A 16100-nucleotide genomic window follows, 5' to 3' on the forward strand; every position below is an offset into this window, starting at 1 on the left:
CTATGCTGTACAACTCTAAGACTTGAAGGCCTTGATCCCCTCAAAAATCAACGTGGCAGCATCTGTGGAGAGAGAAACAGCATTACAAGTGCGGCATGCCTGTTCTTTGGGACTCAGCCAGACCTACTGAGTTTCTCCTGCACTTTCTGTTTTTATTCCTCATTTTAACACCTGATCCTTGTTTTCAATTATCTCCGTGACCTCACCTTCCCCGTCTCCACGCAATCCCTTCCATCTCCAAGGTGATGATTTGTAGGAAATGAAAATATTAGGCAAACTCTTCACGATTTTATTGAGTGACCCTGTAATTTTGCTGCTCGGTTTTGTTTGTAGCAGGGGAATTCAAACAATGCTCTTTCTCCGCCCACCCCCGTCATTCAGACAGCCCTCCACCGTGCCTCCTCCATTCCCCGCTCCACGGATTTTAACCACCACTCCCTCTCCAAAACATCATAAAGATTGGGAACATGTTCTCTACTCATCTATAGTACATGTTCAGCAGTGGGGCAAATAAACTTCTCGACTTGTGGGACCATGCGTTTAATCACTGTCCTACTTCTGACTTCAGCTTCTGGGAGTATTTCTCTGCTGATCAGAAGATGGCATTTATTACCCATCCCTAATTGCCCAGAGGGCAGTGCAGCATAAACCACATTGCTGTGGGTCTGGGGTCACATGTAGGCCAGACAAGGTAAGGATGGCAATTTCCTTCCCGAAAGGACATTAGTGAACCAGATGGGTTTTGCATGACAATCGATTCACGGTCATCATTAGATGGTGAATTCCAGATATTTATTAAATTCAAATTCCACCATCTGCCATGGCAGGATTTGAACCCAAGTCCCCAGAACATGATCTGGGTCTCTGGATTAATAGCCCAGCGATAATGCCACTAGGCCATTGCCTCTCACTTACTGTGCAATCATAAAACCAGAATTTGCTGGTGAAACTCAGCAGGGTCTGGCAGTGTCGGTGCAGTGGGAAAGCAGAGTTAATGTTTCAGGTTCAGCGATCCCGAACTGAACTGAAGAGGGGGAGTGGAGGGCTGAGTTAAAATGGGTGGTAACGAGGAGGTTAAGTTGGCTGTTATGGGTCAGGCAGAGATGCCCAGTGAAACGGTCACCTCGTCTATGTTTGGTGTCACCGATGTAGAGAGGACCACTGGGTACAATAGACTATGTTGGAGGAGATGCAGGTGAAGCTCTGTCTCACTTGGAAGGACTGTTCCGGGCCCTTGATGGAGGTGAGGGAGGTGGTTTGTGGGCACATGTTGCATCTTTTACATTTACAGGGGAAGGTACTGGGTGAGGGAGAGAGGTGGTTTGGAGTGGTTGGTGGGGAGTGTGGTGCGAACTAATGAGTGCCAAAGGGAATGGTCCTTGCGGAAGGTAGACAGGAGTGGGGAGTGGAAGGTGTTCCCGGTGGTGGGGTCTAATGGAGTTGGCAGAAGTGTTTGAGGATGATACATTGGATGCGGAGGTTGGTGGGGTGGAAGGTGAAGACAAGGGGGACCCAATCTTTTGGGGAGGGAGTGGTGGTTAAAATCCGTGGAGCGGGGAATGGAGGAGGAGCGGCGGAGGGCTGTCTGGATGACGGGGTGGGGGGAGAAAGAGCATTGTTTGAAAAAGGCAGACGTCTGGGATGTTTGGGAGTGGAACATCTCCTTGGCAGAGCAGATGCGGCAGAGACGGAGGAATTGGGAAAACGGGGTATAGTTTTCGCAGGATACGGGGACTGCTTTGGTTTCAGATTCCCAGCATTTGTAGTTCTTAGGGTGGCATGTTGGCTCAGTGGTTATAACCCCATAGTGCCAGGGACATGGGTTCGATTCCAGCCTCAGGCGACTGTGTGGACTTTACACGTTCTCCCCGTGTCTGACCTCTGGGTGCTCCAGTTTCCTGCCAAAAATGGGGTGGATTGGCCATGCTACACTGCCCATAGTGCGCAGCGATGTGCCGCCTTAGGTGGATTAACCGCGAGGAAATGTGCGGTTACAGGGAATGGGGGGGGGGGATGCCCTCCGGAGGGTCGGTGCGGACCCGATGGGCCGAATATCCTGCCCCCACGATGTCGGGGTTCTGTGGTTTTACTTCAGTGTGGGACAAAGTTGGACGATCTGCAGCGAACGCTCGGCCCATCTAACCACGGGGCTGCAGCTTGAGTGAAGGACCAGAAGAGTTATTTCGGTGAATCGGGCTCTTCTCCCGGTTGGCCCTTTAAGAGCGGTTCGGGATCCGCCCCTTCCATTTAAGAGAGCAGCCATCTTCAGCGAGGAGTTCACTCAAACGTTTCCAAAGCCGCCCCGAGCAGCTGGGAGAGTTTCAGGTGAGTTTCACCTCGCTCCGGAGGTGGGGGGGGCATGACCGAGCGGGACGCCTGTTGCTGGCGCTGGCTTCACACCGGGGCAGCGGCGGGCACTGGGTGCTGAGGCCAGGTTTGGGAACGAACACGGGTCCTTCTCTCCAGTTTCTGTTGAAACGCCTTCAGGCTGAGCCGGCGCTGCTCTCAGTGAGTCATGTTTGTCGGAGATTTGAGGTTTGAAACTCACCAGGTTGCACTGTCCCTGCAGTTGGAGTAGGAGCACCTCCTTGGGCGAGTCCCTTTCCTTTCCCTGCTCACACACTCTCTCTCCTGCTGTGGGGCTGCTCTGTGTGTGTGCCTCAGATCTGACACCTCTCCTCTTTCACCCGTGAATGTTAACTTTTTTAATCCTTCACTTTCCCTCTTTTTTTAAACCCCCCGCCCTCATTCAAACTGCAGCCAGGTTATTGGATGGGCCAAACTTGTCAAACTTTGTGTCTCTCCCTCTCTCCCTCTCTCCCTCTCTCCCTCTCTCTCTCTCTCCCTCTCTCTCTGCTACTCTGCCCTCGGATTCCCAATTGTGTTTGGCAGGAGCTGCCAATGTGAGTGGCAGTGGGTCTGCAGTTTTCACCCGTTCAGGGTCCACCTCAGCAGCTCACTTTCCTTCCCAGGCTCACCATTATTTGTCCCTCTTGTTTGCTTAACTAACTTTCTCTCCCTCTGGGCTCCCTCTCCATGCACCCTCTCACACCTTTAACTCCAGTGTGTATCTTCAGAATGTACTGCAAGTGTTTTTTTAACTAAGAAAATAACATAACTGATCACTGGGAGATCAGAGAGAAGGCTCTCATTTTATTTAAAGTTGCATTAATAATTTAGGTGACTTATGGAGTAAATGGAGCATTAACTCATGATGTGGATAACCCTATCCATGATATTGCAATTACTTAGTGTGGGTTTTTAAATTTGATTGTGGCTCTCCTGACCAACTGGCAGTCTGCTGTGCCATGCATGCCAGTGAATAAAAAGTTTGCTGGGCCACCTTTTTTCAATCTGCAATAGTAGGAACTGCAGATGCTGGAGAATGAGATAAGTGTAGAGCTGCATGAGCACAGCAGGCCAGGCAACATCTGTGTTCATCCAGCTCTACACTTTGAGCAGATTGAAGAATCTGAGATAACAACCTTCCTGTCTGCAAGATCGTTTTGGTGTTTACCAGTCTGATCAAATTCATAGCGATGTTACATCTCTGTCCAGTAGTGAGTTCTGGTCAGTCTTCAACGTGATGTGTTAATTTCACCCTGCCCTGTCTCCTTTGTCATCTTAGCTTTCTGTGTTCAGTGCTTTCAACACTGTTTCCTCTAGACTTTCCCTGTGCAGCTTTTTATTGTTGTTGGCTGAGTGCTCACTTTTTTTTTTGCCAGCTTGGGCTGAGAAGTAAAGGAATACCTTGTCTTGTTACATCGGTTTTCAGAGCCTCTTGGTGTTTCCTAATACCCTGTATCAAACTACTCAGTGATATGTAGTTGGTTTTGGAAAAACCACAGTCAGTTTACACAGGGTAGGCTCCCCTCAAACAGTGACCGTTCCTCTCTTCCACCCCCCCCCCCCCCCCGCCCCATGCACGAGCACACGCACCCCAGTTAGTGGCTGGTATCCGCTGGAACACTCTTTCCCATTAGTGCCCACGCTTGTGCCACAATCTTTGCTGCTGCACTTGGCCATACACAGGGGAGTGGCTTCATGGAAGTCAAGTGGCTGCATTCATGGCCGGATCACAGGGAGCCTTCCATGTATTGGCTTTTGCTAAGTGTTTGCAGGAAGGGAGCCTTGCTGTGGTGGTCCTGTTGGCTCCAGACCAACAGAGTGCAGGGTTTGAAACATGATCATACACACACTGTACCTGCTGGTTCTGATTGGTGTACAGGACATTGGTGAGGCCTCTGCTGGAGTCCAGTGTACAGTTCTGGTAACTCTGCTCCAGGACCAGGACTGCTCTCTATAGCTGTAATAGTTTTCTTTAATCTGTTTGATTACCCTAATGCAGTTTGTACGGTATATGGTGTGCCATTACTGCATTCAAAATAGAACTTTTCACTGATTAGGTACATGTGATAATAAGTCAAATTAAATAGTCTAGTTAAATTGGACAGGGCTCAGGCAAGATTAACCAAGGTGTTGTTGAGTATGGACATTTGATTGAAAAGGAGAGGTGAGGACACTTCTCTCTTCACTGGAGAGTAGGAGGTTAAACAGGGGACCTTTGATGGATGCTTACAACATTGAGTGGTGTAGAAAAAGCGAATGGCAGCTTTGTTTTCCCTCCCAGGTTGTAATTTTTAAGGTGAGAGGACAAAGATTTAAAGAAACATGAGGGGAAACTTTTTTACACAAATTTGTGTAGGATGAATTTTCCCAGGAAGTAGTGAGTGTGGAAGCAGTTACAATGTTTAATAGACATTTGGATAAGTACATGAGTAGGAATGGTTTGGAGGGATATGGGCCAGGAGCTGGTAGGTGAGCCTAGTTTCCTTGCTGATTATATTCAGCATAGGCTGGTTGGGCCAAAGGATCTGTTCCATGCTATACGGCCCCATGACTCTATTCCAGTTGTTGGTCACTCCTGGAACTCGGCTTTCACAGGTCTTCTCCCTATGCAGAAATTTGCTGTTTTAACTTTTTAAAAAGTAGCATAATGCAGCACAGAAAGAGGCCATCCTTGCCACAGTTTGTGCTGGCTCTGAGAGTTAAGCCGAGATCCCAGCAGAGATTCCTTGTTCGGTATTGTCACAAGTCAGGACTGAGCTGTAGTGTGTGTGCTGACAATATGTTGTCGATATCCCAAGGTCTCCAGGGGTGAGGTTGGCAGATTCCTCAGCTTGACATCTGGTTTGCAGAGTGGCTGCAGGGTCCTCAGACCCAGAAGGAGTGAGGAGTTCTCTACAGTTGTAGAGATGACTGATGGTCCGTGTCAGTTCCCATCACACGGGTCACAACCCTTCAACTGTTGTGTCTGTGTTCTCCTCCGCTATCCCTCCCTCTTCCCCTGCATTAAAGTCCAAGGGAATCCATTTGGGCTGGAAAAGCTTGTGAAGGATGCAAATCTGCTGTAGTCAGGAACTGCTGGTTTCGAATAGTAGTTCAGTCAGCACTTGGGTGTGGTGAGTGGAAAATAGACCAAATGTTTTTGGCATGGACTGTTCCATGAGCTGGAAGCTTTTTTAAAAGTCATCTGTAGGACATTGTGAAATGTGGTCCCTTGCACTGATGCTCCCTGACATTATTCATACTTCCATGTTGTCCTGTTTGGGATTTGGTATGTTTCCAGAGTCAGTGATGGGCAGCGGAGACAAAGGCCGTTCAGCCCATCGAGTCAGTAGCTAATCAAAAACAACACCTCACTGTTCCGATCCCATTCTCCTGTCCTGGGCCTGTAGCCTTGTATGCCCCGACCATTGAGTGTATGACTTAATGTCTTCAATAGAAGGCTCTGCCTCTACCACCCTTAGACAGTAAGTTCCAGATTGCCATCACCCTGAAGTGAAAAGATTCTTCCCCTTATCTCTACATCTTTTGCCCCATAGCTTAAGTCCAAACCCTGGTCTGTGTTCCCTTCACAACGGAAAGAAGTTTGATTCAACTCTCAATGGGAGACTGAAGTATCTTGGATCCTCGTCACAGCATCTCATCATCTGGCAATCCGATGGAGATGCTGACACGTGACAAGAAATCATGTCTTCCCTGCGCAGTCCAGCTTTCAGAAGCTGGTGATGTGATTTTGTAGATTTACTAGAAGGCTTTGTCATGTACAAGTTCACTTGATCCCTGAAGCCTTGTGTTGCTTTGAAGCAAAGTTCATGGCTTGTTGTCAGGCTTGAGTGTTTAATTTGTGCAAATGACATTATTGCATCAGGTTATGGGATGTGCAGAGAGATGAAACGAGGCTTTAGTCTGAAACTGTTGTCTTTAAATTGCTTCCCTCGAGCACAGCACCTTCCAAACAGTTCTTAACCTCTGTCATCCATTAACCCTGAATCAGTGATTATGGTGACAACTGTCCCCTCTTGTTGCTGGGACTGAACTCGCTCAGGGTTTGAGGTTTTTACTTTGTTGTATCCCCACACAGCAATGTTGAGGTTGAATCTCCTGGAAGTGAAATGGAATGCGATTGCCTGCGTCAACACCTATGAAGGGCTGAATGGTCTATTGCAAAGGTTCTGTCATCAAAATTCCCTCCTCCATGACCTAGCTGTCGCCCACTACTGTACTCGCTGACTTGCAGTGATTTTCCCCATGTACCATTCTCCCTTTTTAGCATTGTCATCTTCGTTCGCTGCATTGTCAACTCTCCCATCTTCACTAGATCCTTCACCCCTGCAACCTTGAGAGCTGTGTTCTTCTCATTGAGGCTTTTAGTTCATCAGCTGGGTGAATTTCAAGTGCTTCATCGTAGCTACTGTGCCTTTAGTAGCCTTGTGCTAAGTTTTTTTGCAGTTTCTGCCTCAGCACTTGTTAGCCTCTTGACTTCACTTCCCTTTTTAATGTTTAAAAGCTAGCTCTGTAACCAAAGGCCTGGTCAGCTGGCGTAACTATTTCTTCTTAAATGAAGAAGAAATAATCCTGCAGTATTTCAGACAACACCTGGGATTGCCTTATGAATGTAGGAATTGTGTGCAAGAGGAGGCCATGCAGGAAGCTCGTGGCCGGTCTGTGTTTTTAACTCTGCAGCCCTGACTTCCCTTAACTTTTTAAATTTGTTGGTCGGTTTACCTCAACCTTAAATGTTTATGATCGTGCCTGTACTGTCTTCTGACAGTTTCCAAATCACACTCTCTCATGAGCCCCCAAACCTGGATCTGATGGCATCAGTGAATAAACAGGAATCCATGGCACTAAGTCGGAAATGAACTCCGTTGCATTCAGCCAACATTGAGTTTATTATCCCTGAAACTTCTACAAGCTGCAGAGGAATGTGTTCTCTCGCTTGAGATTCCTGCACCAGGCTGTCTTGCGGCTTAGTCTGTTTCAGATTATCTCAAACCCATTATTAAGAGTTCTGAAAAATCCCCTTGTGCTTCACTTTCCCTAATCCCCATGTGGCTTCTCCACCCTGAAGCCATGTGCTGTTTATTCAAGGACAAGTGCTTGGGCAGCTCAGGGTTTAGGTACAGTTGACAAGAACAAGTGGGTGACCACCCCTAGAACATAAGTCTTGCACAGGACTTTGCCAGTTTGCAGACCAACAGGAAAAAATCCCAGGCAGCAGCCCAAGTTTGGTGTAATTGCTTTTGCTGCTTGGCCAAAAAACCACTGATTAGCAAGCTGAGTGTTGGCATGCAGCTTCCAGGTAATGTTGACTGTACCACCAGTTGTTCAACTGGGCAGGCATGGGGCAAGAAGATAGGAGAAGAATAACTAGGAGGGGTTTCCTCTTGAGGAACAAACTGGGGTTTCTGGGACCCTGACCGTGACACGAGGATGGCTTGTTTCCTCCCTGGTGTCAGGTTTCAAGATGTCACGGTCAAGCTGTAGGATGTTGGCCTGGCTGCAGGAGGAGGGGCGTGTGAGCAGCCAGAAGTTGTAGTCCACATTGACACTAGTGACTTGAGTCAGAAAGAGAATGGGTCCTGAATAGACGTTTTGGGGAGCTATGCTGGAGACTGACTAGCAATAATTTCAAGATTACTCCATGTGCCAGTCAGTGTGGAAATGCAAACCAGGTGGTTTGCAATGTGGTGTAGGAAGGAGGGCATCATTTTACCCAGGCAGGCTCGGAGCTGCTCAGCTTTCGCCTGTTTCAGTGACCCCCTCCTTCTGTCTGCCAAAAGATTAGATTTTGAATGTGAAGTAATGCAACATCTCCAGAGTACTGCAAAACAATATGAACCTCCCACACCCACCCCAGCCCAGTTAATGACCAATGAATAGCTCCAGGACAAGGGCTGTGAGCATTACTTTTGGATGCTTTAATTGATGCACTGAGCATTGCTGGCTGGGTCAGCATTTGTTGCTGGTGTCTAATTGACTTTGAGAAGATGGTGGTGAGCTGCCCTCTTGAAAACCTGTTTGTGGGGTGAACATTGTCAGAGCTGTTAGCAGTTGTGGATTCTGACCCTGTGATAGGTTTCCAAGTCTGAATGGTGTATGGGGTGGTAGGGGGCGGGGTTAGAAAAATTTTACCTCCCAGTGTTCCCATGCATATGCTGCTCTACTTCTAGATAGAAGTGGTCTGGGTTTGGAAGGTGCTGTGTGGAGAATGTTTAAATTTCTGCAGGGCGTCTTGTAGCCGGTAAACACTGCTGCTGCTCTGTCTGGATGGTGGAGGGAGTGGATGCTTATAGATGTGGTACCCATCAAGTGGGCCGCATAGTGTCAATGATGACAGTCTTCACTTGTGATTTGGAGTTGGTGGACAGACTTTGGGGTGTCAGGAGGTGAGTTTGAGTCTCGGATTTTTCTCTCCGTGGTAGTGTTCTTGTGCTCATCAAGGAGGAAAGGGAGGTGGGGAGATCATGGATGGATAGCCCAGAACTTAGGGGTCTGCTAACTGAAGGCACAGTCACCAGTGGTAGAGACGTTGTCTCTGGGAGGTCTGTATTAGAGTAACACAAATATAAATTCTAAAGTGTTGAGGATGATTTTTCTCTTCCTTTCATGGCAGGGTTGTCCAAGATTGGCAGCCTGTTCAAGTTAAAATGGTGACACTGTTGTCAGACTGTCCAGTTTTAGATGGAGCAATTATGCATGAGCTAACCAAACTAGCCTGCAGGAACCCCTGACCCCATCAAATCGAGCTGTTAATCCACTTCTCAAGGAGCCGTGACAAAAGTTTGGGTTAATGGGTGTAGGACTTAATCTTCTCTAAAGTTGTCATTGCTCAGAAATGTCACGTGCATGTTTGGCCTGATCCTGTTCCTGCAGCTATGTTTTATCACATATTTCCTACAATTGCACTCAGTGACTGGCTGTCACAGGTGTCATAGCTCCTGGAATCTTGCTGGTGTGTTAGTTCCTGACAACTTTTGTGTTTAAATAAAGGTCTCATGTGGAACTGGCAATGATGCTGGAACAATTGAGTTGCTCTTGTATACTTCAGAGGGTCTCTTACTTGGTTTAAATGTAGTTTACTTGTTATTTCAGTCACTAGTAACTGGTCTTAATCCTTCTCTTCACTGCACATCTTCCAGACTTGCAGCCTGGGTAACTCTGGGCTATTTCAAACACTGAACTTTTGTTTCTGGACTGGTAACCCAGAGGTGTGGGCATATCCTGGAATTCCAACACTCTGGGATAAAGTCCAGTCATGACAAAGTTTTAAAGTTGATGGCAGTAATGACATCTGGGAAATGCTGAATCTGACTGCTTTAGCCCTGTCCTGTTCAGTTTAGGGAGGGCGTCTTGCTGTACTTATTCCACACGAGTGAATAATGGAAGTGAGGGGTTCCTGGTCAATGATGGTTAGGTCTGTGTTGTGAATGTCAGGATCAGTGCACAGTGCTACAGATCTGATCCAATGACTGGGGAACTCCACAGTGCAGGAGTGGGGCAGACTGTGTTTCCAATACAAGTGTAGGTTAGCTATTAAACATGTTCCGTTGTTGTAGTCAAATATCTGACTTTGAACAGGATCTCAATTGTCCTCAACCTTTGTTTGCTTTTCTTGGTCAATCATATACTGCATGAATTCTGTAGTGAAGTTTACATTTCAATAGACCATCTGGCATCCCCTAACCAAAAGGCTACTCCTTGTAGCCTATAGGGTCCTTTTTTGAGATTAGCCACAACAGGAGAATGTGGCAACTTTGGAGTGAGTTAGTGCTGGGCAGCCAGGAATATTGGAGCGTATGAGGGCCAGTGTTTTCCTTTGAGGTTAAACTGCACTGAGATTGGATCTTGTTGTGACAACCTATAGGCACCCATGTTGACACAGGCTAGTAGTGATGGTTAGGAGTTTGAATCCTGGTCACTTCCTGCCTAGTGTTTGTAGGGTGGGGGGTGGGGGTGGCATCTACATTGTGATGAAGTGTAGGAGCCTGGATGGTATTGGACAGCCACTGTCCGCCTGATGGTTTGGAAAGCAGCTTACTGCTGAGTTCTGGAAAGTGACTGGGACATCTGTGTGGCCTGCAGCACTTCATATTCTGTAATCATGATCCTCTGCTTGTCAGAAGCATCACTGCCACATCAGCCCAAGTATTGGGGAATGGAGCAGCTCCGAGTCCCAGTCCACCCTGGGAATGTGCAGGCTGAGGGATGGAATAACTCCCTGAAGGCCCTGAATGTGTCTCCAAGTCAGCCTTTTGTTGACACTGAGCTCCCAGCCAGTTCGGAGAGTGAGCAGAACCTCTGACAGGCCCTCTTTTTCACGTTTTTGTACAGTGATTCAGTAAGGCACCATTCTGCCAGAACTTCCTTCCATTATTCCCACCACCAGGAAAACGCCCACATGGTCAATGAGCCGGTAATAACCAAAGCCTGCTAAGGGCAACGTTTGGGTGAAGGGGGAGATATTCCTGTTTCTGCCTGTCAGTCAGGGCTCCCTGATTGGGGCTGCTTAACCTGGTCCAGTTGGGGAACTCCCATTCTGAGGGGCGCCTGACTGACATTTCAATCACTACAGCAGGGGAAAAGAAGTTAGTTAGTGCCTGAAAAGGGCTGGCCGTGCTGGGATGTGTTGAACGGCCTCTGTTTTGGATACTTTCATGAATTCTGCTGGAACCAGTGCAAGTGGCTCTGGTCAGTTGGCTGACGTGTGGTTGACTATGCAGACGAAGACCAATAGCAAGGATTCAATCCTAGCACTGGCTGGTGGTAGCATGAAGGACTCTGTTTCTCAACCTCTCCCCTTGCCTGAGGGGAGTCTGTCTCTGGGCCAAGATGATGTGCTCATCAACTTTACCTTGTCACTGAACTACACCCTAACTCTGTTCTGCTCTGGCCCTCTCCCTCTCCTCTTGATGATCTACTTTGCCCTATGGGTTTTACCCATAAGTCATTTGGAGAATAAGGCTGGCTTCCTGGTGGTCAGTAAGTTGGGGTTGTGGGAAATAACCTGGGTCACAGGGTGATGGGCCCAGCAGGCCGTTTTGGTTCTGCTTTCCATGCCACTTTTTTAAAGCAACATTTTGTTTTGGGTTCATGGAAATGAGAGAATTGTAGCAATGTATTTTGCCCAGAGTAGGATCCCCTCAACAGCAGCTTGGTCATGAGCAAATAACACATTTCCCAGCGGTTGGGTCGAAGGCTAATTTAACTTTGTTCAACCACGAACTGTGGACAGGCTTTCACAACCAGCCCAGGGTGGGGAGTCTCAGTGGTGGCTGGGCTGGGGGCAGTTGGGGGATGAAGTTGGTAGAGGAAGCATTCCTTTGTTTGAGTGAATCCTGTGTATGATAGTGAGTGGGTGAAGTCGAGCTGCTGTGAGGCAGCAGCGTGGGCCTGCCTTGTTTTGCAGGGGATTACATCCCACTTAGCTGTCAGTAATGGGAGTCTTGTTAACCATGTCTTTGAGCTCTTCCCCCACTTGTCAAGTCAGCTGCCCTTCTGTTCATTATTCTGTGAAGTTGACTCTCTCTGAAATAAACCTTTTCTCTGCTTTAGTTTATGATCTCCCGTGTCGCTCAGAATTTCCCTGAGGACAAGTTTCCGTTCGGTCTGTTACCATGGCAGCTGTAAGTACTCTGCATGCTTGCTTTCTTCACCCCCCCCCCCCCCCCCCCAATTTCCCTCTGACTATTCCCTGCCTGCTTATGAATTGATGAGATTTAATGGAATGGACTGAGATCAATAAAAGTGTCAAAGGTTTCATTGACTTGATTTCTTCCCAGTTAAACTGTAATCACTTGTTTGGGACATGGTGAAATGTTATCAGCAGAGAAATCCATTGTTCAAACATGGTACCAGTCAGTGAGCAGCTCCTGTGATACTACTGCTGTTGACTTTATTAATGAAGCCTGTTTGTGACAGTTTTGGGATCAATGAACCACACTTTTATTGGGAGAGGGACGTATCAGGTTTACAGGTTGGAGAATTCATGTTTTAATCACACGTTTCTGAGAATCAATCCTAGTCATAATCCTTTGGTTTTTTTGTGAAAACAAATCTTGTTTGTTGCAATGAATCTCACCTCCTTGGTCTTGAGTCGCTTGAGTGACATCCTAGGGACCAGAAGTGAATCCTTGCTTTGGCCCAATGCAGTGGTTTAAACATGGAGACCCGAGCTGCACATGGTAATCCAGCAGCTGTACTTAGCCAGTCATTCTTGGATCCATGTTCCTTGCCATGTTTCTAACCAGCCCCTTGAAGTTCCCTGATTTCTTAGCTTCAGATGGGATACCCCAAGTCCTCCTGTTCCTGAGTGTGGAGTGGTAAACCCTCTCCCCTCCTTGGTTTCTTTTTCTTTCCAGACCTGAGCTGGTTGCAGCAAGTTTCATTTCCCGAGTGTCCTTTCCCCTTCTCCTCCTCAGTCCAGTTGACTGCCTTGTTCATTAGCAGACAATGTAGTCAGGCTTTCTCGAGTGAATCGCAAGTGAGTCTTAGTTCCAAAATGCAAGAAAAAAATAAGTGGAAGGTCTAAACAAGGGAGGGGAGTCAAAGGCAGGCAAGCAAGGTGATACCACCTGCTGTTTCCCAGTTCCTGCACTGTTTTTTTTCTCCCTCCCCCACTTGAATTTGCAGATCAAGTTTGGTTCAGTCTTGTTATCCAAGTAACTTGTAGAAATAACAACTGATCACTGACACTTGGAGCAAATCTATTCCCTTATCAGCTGACAACCCAAAGGACCGTTTGTCATTGACTTCCTGTCTATCGGCCAATCGTCTGCACCTACAGATTTTATTCACCCCAACTCCTGGAGACGACATCCTGTTGGACGTAGCGCCTCAGTAAATGGCTTTAGGGACTCTGAGCCAACTGATTTCCCACATGGGTTATGCTCTGCAAGAAAATCAAACTGTCAAACGTGGTGTTTTTTCTGGCTGTAACACTATATTGAACAGTGGTTTAAGTGTTGTTCAAACTTAATTATCAGAAAGCTGCCGTGATCTATTAATATCCACTAAGTGAGCTTCCTGCTGCTGACCTTAGTATAGTGTGTGCAGCCACTTGTGAAGCAGGGGCAGGCAATAGATAGCTAGTTAGTAGACAGGAAAAAATAACTGGAGAGATACAGGAGGCTTTGCCTGAATGGCAGATAGTAACTATTAGGTTAACATGGGGATCCATATTAGGACCCCAGCTGTTGACAATGTATATTAATGATTTTAGATAGGAAACAAAACATAGTATCCCAATTTTTTTTTTAGACAAAACAAAGCTGGGTGGGAGAGTGAGCTGTGAGGAGGAATGCAGAAATTTTGCAGTGTGATTCAGATAGGCTGAGTGAGCAGATGCAGTTTGATGTGGATAAGTGAGATTATTCACTTGGGTACCAAAAACAAAGTTAGATTATTTGGCTGAAAATTTGAGGAGTAGTCACAAACCGAGATCGTCATGAACCAGTCATTGAACATAAGCGCACAAGTACAGCAGGCAGTGAAGGAGGCAAACTGTACATTGGCCCTTGATCGAGGATTGGAGTACTGCAGGTTTTTGTCTCCATATGAGGAAGGTTGCTCTTGCTGTGGTGGGGGGCAGTGAAGGTTTCCCAGCTGGATTCCTGAAATGGCAGGACTGATGTAGGAGAACAGTGACTCATTTGAGGATTGTGTTCACTGGAGTTGAGAAGAATTGAAATGTGTAAAATGCTGACAGGACCAGACTGGGTAAAGACAGGATGGATGTTCTCAATGGCAGGGAAACCAGGGGTGACCAGGACACTGAGAAGAAATGTCCTCAGAGCCAGTGGAATTGACTACCATAAAAGTGGTTGTGGCCAGAATCTTCTATGCTTTGAAGAAGGAGATAGATGTCGCTGTTGAGGTGCAAGGGATGTGACCGAATACAGGGTTCGGGTCCTGAGCTGACTGATCAGGAATGGTGGAACAGTGTTGAGGGGTCGAGTAGTCTACTCCTGCACCTATCTTTTCTCTGGCTCGTTCGACATGAGCTGAGAACAGCTTGGGACTGCCACCATTGTGCAGGAAGTGAGTGTGCTGTTGGACCTGACTTAGGAGGTGCTTGCCAGGTTACAATTTTTCAGCCTGGTGTGGAAACGTGGCACAGTCAGAAGCCAAGTTGTGATCTCCACTGACTAACAGTGAAATATTTTGTCTCTGATCTTGTGTGAGGACTTGGACTGCTTTTGGATTTTTTGAATGGCCAGCCAACTTTGTATTGGGCTGTTGTGTGAATGTTGCTGATTTTTGGGCTTGGATGAGAGGCAGGTATTTCTCCAGCTTGTCCTGACTACTGCTGTATCCATCAACAGTGGTGAGAGCTCCACAAATGCTACTGGGCTGTCTCATGTGTGGCCTGCACTTTGATGCAACCTCCCAGAGCATCATGAGGTGGTGGGACAGCAGAAGGCTCATGATGTCAGAGGCAGCAACTGTTGGCCTGTCTGTCACTCCCGTATACCAGCAGATCCTCCGCTTTTTTGGGCAATCTGTTTGCCAAACCCCTGAGCCATTATCTCGTGCCTGACACTGTTGTCTTGTCTCCATCAAATGATGTTCCCTGATTTGAAATTTTGACACCACGATATCCTGCCACAGTGCCTGTCCAGTATTGCTCTGTTCAGTTCCTTGCTTAGCTGAGCTTCTGCACTTCGGCCTCATTTGATTCTCTGTCTCTGACACGCAAGAATAGACAGGAACACCCCCCCCCCCCCCGCCCCCTGACCATGTGGCCAGCTGCTGAAACACTTCAGACAACTCCTCAACTGTTTGCTCTGGAGGTTTGTTTAACTTTGCCCTCCTGAATGCAATTTAAAAATTAAAAGCTAACCTGCTGGTGGAGATACTTCAATTTGGAACTTAACTGCTATTGGCCATCTTTTTCTGTACATAATATCACTGAGCAATGAACTCCCATGTAGCTGATAGTCACTGCAGATGAAGCCACATATTGTGTGAAAATGCTATCAATGTTTGCTGTTGTCCAATAACTTTGACCTTTTTTCCTTGGAGAGTAAGAGTCACTTGATACAACTGAATGTCAGTGTAAAAGTTTGCAAATTATAACCTTCGCAACAAACCTTTAATTGAAGTCAAACCTGAGTTTGTATGCACTACTGTGCTCAGTCTTCTGAGATGTGGATTACAACCTGTAGCTTACTGTTGAAAACTTTTGTGCGTTGAATAGAAAACAGCAGTATCTTTTGATCTTTTTAATATTAAAGAATGGTTTCTCTCAGATGAGAGGTGAATGTTGCCTGCTGTGAAACCAGCTTGCTTTTGGATCAGGAATGCTGTTGTCTGAATTTAGAAATCTTGCTTTTGATCCTCCAGGCATGGGGTGAGCTGTTCTATTGGGGATGATGAGGAAGTTAGTCTCAACTTGCTCACATTCAGCTTTGCCTCTGAAGAAAGAGGCAACTGAGGAGCTTGTGGTCAAGATGTTAGGATTGGAATCAGCACTTGATCAGCCATGTGATCTGTCACATTGCCTCTCTTCTGCCAGTAGCACAACATGAAATGCTGCAAGCTATATATGGGGCTTTCCTAAATGTTGTTGCAACCAAGGAAGTGTCTTCCTCACACTGGCTGTTTGTTTTCTAACACAGTAAACTCCATCCTGATGGTCTGCTGTAGCTCATCGTTGACCGGTTGGGTTGGTGTTCCTGCTGTGTGCTGTGGGATACTTTCCTGCAGGCAAGTCCCTATCCAAAACCCAAATATTCAGTTCCTGGAAGATGGAA

At 47.0% G+C, this 16100-nt stretch overlaps 1 protein-coding gene across 1 annotated transcript in view; it reads left to right on the top strand.

The window, feature by feature from the left end:
• Window positions 1–2195: 2195 nt before the first annotated feature.
• LOC125448114 (annexin A4-like) overlaps window positions 2196–16100 on the top strand; it is a 40282-nt gene continuing 26377 nt past the window's right edge. The window contains 2 exon segments of the mRNA XM_059641111.1: window positions 2196–2325; window positions 11902–11972. Coding sequence (XP_059497094.1) covers window positions 11964–11972 — 9 coding nt within the window. The 5' untranslated portion in view covers window positions 2196–2325; window positions 11902–11963.

Source organism: Stegostoma tigrinum, chromosome 40, assembly GCF_030684315.1.
Source record: "Stegostoma tigrinum isolate sSteTig4 chromosome 40, sSteTig4.hap1, whole genome shotgun sequence".
Classification (NCBI taxonomy): domain Eukaryota; kingdom Metazoa; phylum Chordata; class Chondrichthyes; order Orectolobiformes; family Stegostomatidae; genus Stegostoma; species Stegostoma tigrinum.